General features: G+C 32.0%; 1 protein-coding gene across 1 annotated transcript in view; it reads left to right on the forward strand.

Moving 5' to 3' along the window:
- The window catches only part of LOC137660118 (uncharacterized), a 126384-nt gene that overhangs the window by 70319 nt on the left and 46065 nt on the right, over positions 1-10000 (forward strand). The window contains exon 2 of the mRNA XM_068394833.1: positions 5965-6003. Coding sequence (XP_068250934.1) covers positions 5965-6003 — 39 coding nt within the window. The remainder of the gene's footprint in view (positions 1-5964; positions 6004-10000) is intronic.

Consider the following 10000-nt stretch of genomic DNA (forward strand, 5'->3'; position numbering starts at 1 on the left):
TAAATGAATCATTTACTTTATATAAAATCTAAATATTTGAGGTTGTGGTAACCTATTGGAAAAGTACCTACATCATATTCTATGGCACGGAAATCCGAGCCACGCTCAACCTCGATAGTTTCTTGTAGTGTCTTCAACTATACTGTCCTCGTTGGCTAGGGATACGGTGGTATTATAGTCATATCTTTATTGTGAGGCAGATTTGCACAGACTCGCAGGGGTGCCCTTCTAGCTCGGAAAAGTTTCCTAATCGCTGATTGGTTGGAGAAGATGATTCTAACCAATCAGATAGCAAGAAACCTTTCCGAGCTAGAAGGGCACCACTGCGAGTCAGTGCAAATAGACCTCATTTAAAAAAAAAAAAATAGTATACTTCTACGTGCTGAATCATCAGCAGCCTTTGTCTAAACCTACCAGATCCTAGCTTGGGTTGAGAGGAAGGTTACGCGGTGATCACATGTACATTATCCTGTCTCTTGCCTCTGCTGCTCAAAATTAACCTTTAAACTTTTAAATCGAGATTTTTTCTACTGTATTACCTTATTCATAAATAAGAGTATTAATACAATCTCTGTTCATCCTTTCCGTCTCATTATATTTTTCTTTAATTTCCCTGTTTGATGGATGTTTTCTTCAGTCTGCTTAATGCAAATGATATGTATTGCAACAATTCATCTCTGTGATTTCACGCTATCCTTTTCAAAATTTCCCTCCTATTGTCATTACTACTTCCCTCCCTTTTCTTATTGTCCCTATTTGACATTACTTCTTCCCGCAAGTATTCATAATCAACTCCACATCATAGCTCCACATTTAATAATATGACTAAATCCTCTTACACTTGCCCTATTTATCCATTTTATTCCTTTCGGTGTTGCCAACTTCTCTGCGAATTCCTTCCCCCTTTTCTTCTCCCTGAAATCCATCTTGTTCCTGCAGTTCCATTCTCTCTGTGCCATTCCTTTCCTCTCACTTTTCACGCACCCTTTCTGTCACTTTGTCAGGCGTTTACCGAGACAAAATAAATTCTCTATTCCCTTTTAGCTGCTTGATATGGGACGTTTTAGAGAAGAAAAGTGACCTTATGAAATATCATAAAAGAAATGTGACCTTTATTAAATGTCAGTTTTAATAACTACAAGAATATACATTTAAGTTGCAATTATATCATGATTCTCATTCAAACGCTAGTTTATTATTTCAAGATGTAATTTGACAGAGAGAGAGAGAGAGAGAGAGAGAGAGAGAGAGAGAGAGAGAGAGAGAGAGAGAGAGAGAGAATTGGCTAATAGATCTTGAATTTGACAGAGAGAGAGAGAGAGAGAGAGAGAGAGAGAGAGAGAGAGAGAGAGAGAGAGAGAGAGAGAGAGAGAGAGAGAGAGAGAGAGAGAGAGAGAGAGAGAGAGAGAATTGGCTAATAAATCTTTAATTTGAGAGAGAGAGAGAGAGAGAGAGAGAGAGAGAGAGAGAGAGAGAGAGAGAGAGAGAGAGAGAGAGAGACAGAGATATGACTAATAAATTATCCGTAATAATTACCTGTATTTGCATGTTCTTGATTCAGCTTCATATAATAGTGGGTTATTATGGTCATGGCATGGCTGTGGGCCTAATATGATTAGAGATTATGTAAACTATTCCATAAACAGTTTAATAGGACACCAATATATTTCCCGCCTCATAATCCAATGTCTAAAAACAAATTGTTTTTGGATATGGACTTATACTGGTGGAACCTTACTGAGATTACTTTTTTCTTAGTACTGTATCATGTTTCTTTACAAAAACAAATTGATAATTAAACTAAGCACACATTACCTGATATTAATTCCTTTCTTTTGAAAACTTAAGAACGACAGATATTGAAATTATTCTAAGATTTTTTTTCCAGCAATTCGTTTAGAAAATGTGAAAGAAATAATTATGATTCTGTGTTTCAAACCGTAAGCGATTATAATTATGATACAGGGAAATTGGTATCATCTTTCTTCACAAAACAAATTGATATTTAATCTAAGCACACATTACCATCCAATTAATTATCTGTTATTGGAAACGTATGATCAATACATATTGAAATCATCCTACGTTTTACAGTAATTCGTTTAGTAAATGTAAAAGAAACAATAATGATTCAGAGAACGCCATTGTGTTCTCGCAACTAGACAGCACAATAACTTGGATCCTGAAGGTAACAAATTTCCACTTCATTGAGGGTTTGCCAGTTTCACCCAAGGAAATCATAATGACCTCGTTTGTATTCTATATCTAAATGCACTAATGTTATATCCCATTCAGCACTTAATCCAGCAGATTTTCTGGATAAAATCCCGCGGTATTTTTGGATAAAGTTTCTGAAAGGTTATTTTCGAGGACATCGTTACACATTAATTAGTTGAATCTATTTTCGTCTGTTCCAAAGAAAAGGATACCATAACAATTGGTTTTTCTTCATCCCACGCACTGCCCCGGGGCTTTTCCTTTGAATAACAAAATTTCTGTTGTTATTATTATTATTATCATCAGCTAAGCTACAACCTAAGTTGGAAAAGCAGGATGTTATAAGCCCAAGGGCTCCAACAGGGAACAATAGCCGACTTAAGAAAGGAAATGAGGAAATACATAAACTATAAAAGATCTACTGACCAATTAAAATCAAACAGTAATAACATTAAAATAGATCTTTCATATATAAACTGCAAAAAGAAACTTATGTCAGCCTGCTCAACATAAAAACTTTCGTTGCAAGTTAGAACTTTTAAAGTTCCACCATTTCAACGACTTCATTAGGAAGATCATTCCACTACCTGGTCACAGCTGGAATAAAACTTCTTATTACGTATTTTCTCGTTATTTATCATATTGGCTTTTATATCTCTTCAAACAGTTCAAACATTATTATTATTATTATTATTACTTGCTTAGCTACAACCCTAGTTGAAAAAGCAGGATGCTATAAGCCCAGGGGCACCAACTGGGAAAATAGCTCAGTGAGGAAAGGAAAAAAGGAAAAATAAAATATTTTGAGAATAACAACAACATTAAAATAAATATTTCTTATATAAACTATACAAATTTTAACAAAACAAGAAAGAGAGAAATTAGATAGAATAGCGTGCCCGAGTTGACCCTCAAGCAAGAGAACTGTAACCCAAGAGATTGGAAGACCATAAGTATCTTTTAGATTGCATCATCCATTTCCATACGAAAATGGATAAGGATCCTTATTATAACATATCAGATAAACCGTATCATCATCATCATCATCTCCTCCTACGGCTATTGACGCAAAGGGCCTCGGTTAGATTTCACCAGTCGTCTCTATCTAAATCTTTAATTTCAATACTTCTACATTCATCATATACGTCACGCGTCATAGTACTCAGCCAGGTAGGCCAGGGTCTTCCAATAGTGCCTTGTGAAGTCGCAGTTTAAAGTTTGGTGAACTCATCTCTCTTGGGGAGTGTGAAGATCTTTAGTTTTTTAATTCGAAATTACCAGAAACTCTGATTTTGTTAAAAGAGTTTAGATAAAACCTCAGGGCCACAGGATAAGAGTAAGAACTCATGATTTACAGCTAAAGTTTTAAATCCCACAACGGTCTCACTAATCGAAAGGCTTCGAGAATGAAAGCATTGTTGGAAAAGCTTAAAGGGAAAGCTCTATCATTTATACCGATGCACGAACAAACAACGGAAAGAAAGCTCTTTAAAATGTTTTTCATCATTGTTTAGAAGACAAACAATGAGGCAACTGACAGTGCAATTCAGATTTACTGTAAGTTCTCAGGGGAAAGAAGTATGTATATATATATATATATATATATATATATATATATATATATATATATATATATATATATATATATATATACAGTATCTATATATATATATATATATATATATGTATATATATATATATGTGTGTGTTATTGTGTGTATATATACACATATATATACATCTCTCTCTCTCTCTCTCTCTCTCTCTCTCTCTCTCTCTCTCTCTCTCTCTCTCTCTCTCTCTCTCTCTCTCTCTCTCATATATATATATATATATATATATATATATATATATATATATATATATATATATATATATATATATGCAGCCATTTTTAGTCCACTGCAGGACCAAGGAAGTTATGTCTGGGGTTTGGCCAGTTATCATCACCATGCTGGCAAACGCGGATTGGTGATGGTGGATGACTTTCCTCTGATATATCTCGCAGCAAACTGACCTAGTTTAGGTGGCCCTAACTAGTACAGCTTTTCTGTACTTGGCTAAGGTGACATCTGTTCCAACATCTCTTCAAGTGTAAATTTAAATAATTTCAAAAAAACCGTATAAATTTGCAGTATCATTACATTTTAGACTCCCAATATACATCATAAAGAAACATTCTTATTCGTGGTAACAGATCTAAAATCAAACAAGAATAATTAGAGATTTTAGACCTCTGCCAAAGAGGTCTAAATCTCTCACTTTTCATATGCTGACTGTACAGTAAATAGTAAAAAGTTCAATGTTGACCCAAAATCGTGATCTTGATCCGTATCACCTCCAAAACTTCATGCTTGCTTCCAATGCATAATATCTATTCATTGATAAAATTTGGAGAAAATCCAATGTGTCAATTTGTTTTGACGTAATCTTTAAAATTTTGAAAAATAGATCCGGATCCAGATCCGGATCATCTCCAAAATTTAATGGGGTCGTCTATGACCTAAGATCTGTCTGTGCTGAAAATATTAGGATCTGTGGTGTAGTTTTGACGTAATCCTGTCCACAATTACACAGACAAATATATAAATAAATAAACAGACTCGAAAATATAACGTCCTTTGCGGATGTAACAATAGATTCATGTTTATCATTGGTGTTGACATATTATCATTATTATTATTATTATTATTATTACTTGCTAAGCTACAACCATGGTTGGAGAAGCAGGATGCTATAAGCCCAAGAGCTCCAACAGGGAAAATAGCCCAGTGAGGAAAGGAAACAAGAAAGAAAATATCTTAAGAACAGTAACAGCATTTAAAAACATTTCCCATATGAATTATAAAAACTTTAACAAAACAAGAGGAAGAGAAATATAAAACAATAGTGTGCCCGAGTGTACCGTCAAGCAGGAGAACTCTACCCCAAAACAGTGGAAAACCATGGTACAGAGGCTATGGCACTGCCCAACACTAGAGAACAATGGTTTGATTTAGGAGAAGAGCTGCTTACCACAGCTAAAGTCTCTTCTACCCTTACCAAGAGGAAAGTAGCCACGGAACAATTACAGTACAGTAGTTAACCCCTTGGGTGAAGAAGAATTGTTTGGTAATCTCAGTGTTGTCAGGTGTATGAGGACAGAGGAGAATCTGTAAAGAATAGGCCAGACTATTCGGTGTATGTGTAGGCAAAATGAAAGTGAACCGTAACCAGAGAGAAGGATCCAATGTACTTCTGTCTGGCCGTCAAAGGACCCCATAACTCTCTAGCGGTAGTATCTCAACGGGTGGCTGGTGCCATGGCCAACCTACTACCTATCAGCTTTCTTTGTCAATGTTAACCCTCTCGAAGTAAAGAACTTTTATTTTGTATAACATCTGCGCATTACAAAATTTATAAGCTTGTAAAATTCCAAATTTAATTTAAGCAAAAGAAAACAAAATACTCTCAGTGAGAAACTCAGCATCATCATCTGTTCCTACGCCTATTGACGCAAAGAACCTCAGTGAGAAACTACACGAGTATAATAGCTCACAAGAACTAAATTTTGGTGAATAAATACAAACTTCATTAATGAAAAAGGTCTCATTGCTTAAATCATGTCTCATATCTGAAGGTAGAAAATTGAAGGAACTTACAACATTAAACAAAATAGTAATTAAACTCGCGTATGTTTAAAATTGGATACACATTTTCTATGTACTTGGTTTATCAAATTTAAATCATGACTTTTTCTTTTTCCAGGTGCGGCACATTATGGTGTATCTACAGTCGACGAACAAGGTAAATCAAGAAACTGCTTTTATCATTGCTATCGCGATAAGAATATTCTACCTTTTCTTATCAAAATATATGTAAATAAATAATTACACATCAGGATAAGCATATTCTACCTTTCCTTATCAAAATCTAATTAAATAAATAATTACACACTACAATGATAAGCATATTCTACCTTTTCTTATCAAAATATAAGTAAATAAATAATTACACATCACGGTAAGCATATTCTACTTATTCTTATCAAAATCTAATTGAATAAAGGAGCCTGAATGAAACCACCAGCATAAAAATAACATATCAAATATAAGAAAAATAAAGCCATCAAAATTATAACTTTTCCTAATAACTTTGGAGATATAAATATTTTCCCTCTCCCGCAAAATGTTGTTACTGGAACTTCTCTTCCACCTTTTTTCCACTTTTCAAAGGTATCACACTTTTCTCTTGGCGCTGCGACCTCGACCGAACAGAGCCTTAGCAAATAATTTACTTGATTAAAATTGTTTTTTAAAAAAAGAAAAAAAAATCTTTTGCTCATATCTCGACGTATTTCTTTTCGTATTTTATGTTTTTTCCCTGAAAAAAATTCTTTTCATCATGTTTGGATATTTTTCTTTTTCTTTCTTTTTTCATTTCGTTTTCAAAACATTTTTGTTTTGGTTTTTCTTTAAGTTTACATTAATGTTGAATCATCATAATATTTATTATTATTATTATTATTATTATTATTATTACTAGCTAAGCAAAAACCCTTGTTGAAAAAGCATAATGCTATAAGCCACAGGGATCCAACAGGGAAAAAAATCCCAGTGAGTAAATGGAATAAGGAAAAATAAAAAAAACTGTAAGAAAAGTAATGGACAATTAAAATAAAATATAAATAGCGCTTATTCCCCCTTTTTAATGATTGATCAAAAGTTTAAACTTTCCTGGTAACAAACATTAGAGTAGCCTACAAGCACCGAGGGATATGGTATGAAAGATAATTTTATCTATAGAAATGAATAGGAAAGATCACTCAGTAAAGACTAATTCGACAAGATTTATTATTATATCATTATTATTATTATTATCCTTATTATTATTATTATTATTATTATTATTGTTATTGTTGTTGTTGTTGTTGTTGTTTTTACTTGCTAAACTAAAACCCTAGCTAGAAAAGCAGGATGCTAGAAGCCATGGACTACAACAGGGAAAATAGCCCAGCGAGGAAAGGTAACAAGGAAAAATGCAACATTTTAAGAACAGTAACAATACCAAAATAAATATTTCATATATAAACTTTAAATAATTTAACAAAACAAGAGGAAGAGACATTAGATAGACTAGCGTGCCCGAGTGTACCATCAATCAAGAGAACTCTACCCCAAAGACAGTGGAAGGCCATTGTACAGAGGCTATGGTACTACCCAAGAATAGAGTACAATGGTTTGATTTTGGAGTGTCCTTCTCCTAGAAGAGCTGCCTACCATAGCGAACTCTACGATTTAAAAGATTAAATATCTATAACAAATGAGCAGATTCTATTGAACGATGACATATGTAATGTTTTATCTTAGAATAATTATATTTACTGGACATTTTTTTTATGAGTTTCCTTACCAAGAAATACTGAATCCTTTGGGTAAATCTATTATACACGAAAGTAAGCCTGTCAATTATATCTCTTAATATCATCCTCAGATTCTATTGAAATGGATAACTTTCGAAAAGAATTAATTTTTTCTTTGTCAATTAAAAAGACACTTAGGTTAATTTTACTCTTACTGCCAGCGTAATAGAAAAAAATAAATACATTTTTGGAAACTCGCAACAATCTTAGCAAGATACATTTAACTTAATTTCTTATAAGATAATTTTATCTTGAAGGTATTTTTTGTCATAATAATTTGTTATTTCTTACAAGACGGATAAGAGGTGCACAACTTATAACTACAATTCTTTAGAAATTTCATTAAAAAAAAAACTCCAATTTTTGGATCTTGCAATAATCTTAGAAAGATATATTTAACTTAATTCCTTATAAGATAATTTTATCCTGGAGGTATTTTTGGTCATAATAATTTCTTCTTTTCTTACAAGACGGATAAGAGTTGCACAACTTATGACTAAAATTTCATGAGAAATTCCATTAAAACTTCATGGCCCTTTTAAACTTCGAATTAATTCGCTTGAGAACCAGAGCTGACATTATTCTGTTTACGGCGAAAACTTACGGTAATAATTTTAGACGATTAAAGTCTTTGGGGATAAACATATTCCAAAATATATATTATTTCAGTTTTGAAGTCGAAGTATTTTTAAACATCGCGATCTTCGTGGAGAATATGGACATATCAGTTCATAGACATAAATTATTCCCTCCAAGTGCAAATAATACAAATAATTATATATATATCTATATATATATACATATATATATATATATATATATATACATACATACATATATATATATATATATATATATATATATATATATATATTCATATATATACAGGCCACAAATAATATATAACAGCAGCAAATGCAGCCGTTTTTAGTTCACTGCAAAAAAAAGTGTTCAGGCACGTTCTTATTCCTATTTGCAATTTAGCCAATTCATCACCACGCTGGATTGGTGATGGTGGGAGATTTTCGTATGATTGCTCACAGAAAACCTTGACAAGTACAGCTTTACTGAGCAAGGTATTCTCACTCAAAAAGGGATATATATATATATATATATATATATATATATATATATATATATACATATATATATATATATATATATATATATATATATATATATATATATATATATATATATATATATATGTGTGTGTGTAATATATAATATATGACAAAGAAATAAAACCTAAAATCCACTTCACATCCATACCAGTTATTCAAATTAATTAAAAACTAGATCACCACCATCGTCTCAAACGCCAAACTATTACCGACTGGAACAAGTTCCACCTAAAGGCAGAAGTTCCCTCGAGTTCCATCGAGGTCCCATGACACCTACACGTGGCAGGCGCTCTCGGGTTCATGCTCACAGTTTCTTCACACTTCACCTTCAAGGTTCACGGGGAATCGAGAGAGAGAGAGAGAGAGAGAGAGAGAGAGAGAGAGAGAGAGAGAGAGAGAGAGAGAGAGAGAAAGAGGTTCGCGTCGCGGGAAAATGTTATGGTTCATATCGGTATTCGCCTTGAAGTACAAGTACATGATGGCATTGCATGTAAGAGGTGGAAATTAAAAGGATTTTATTAAAATATTTTGACCATAGATGTATATTTTTGGATGTAATAATTAATTACAGATGTATATTTCATGGTGTAATAATTAATTATAGATGCATATTTCTTGGTGTAATAATTAATTATTGATGTATATTTCAAGGTGTGATAATTAATTATAGATGTATATTTCGTGATGTAATAAATGACAATAGACGCATATTTAGTGGTGTTATAATTAATTATTGATGTATGATTCATGGTGTAATCATTAATTATAGATGTATATTACGTGGTACAATAAATGTCAACAGGCGTATATTTTGTGGTGTAATAATTAACTAAAGTTATGTATTCATAGTGTATTGATTAATTATAGATGTATATTTCATTATGTAATAAATGACAATAGACACATTAAGTGGTGCAATTATCAACAATAGGCGTATATTTCATGGTGTGATAATTAACTATTGATGTATATTTCGTGATTAAATATATGACACTAGACGTATAATTCATGGGATCATAATTAATTTTAAATGTATATTCTAGTGTATAACATGGTGTAATTACAGACAATAGATGCATATTTCATGGAATTTAAAATGACTATATATATATATATATATACATATATATATATATATATATATATATATATATATATATATGTATGTATGTATGTATATATATATATATATATATATATATATATATATATATATGTATATATATATATATATATATATATATATATATATATATAT

The sequence above is a fragment of the Palaemon carinicauda genome, chromosome 20 (genome assembly GCF_036898095.1).
Source record: "Palaemon carinicauda isolate YSFRI2023 chromosome 20, ASM3689809v2, whole genome shotgun sequence".
NCBI classification, from domain to species: Eukaryota; Metazoa; Arthropoda; class Malacostraca; order Decapoda; family Palaemonidae; genus Palaemon; species Palaemon carinicauda.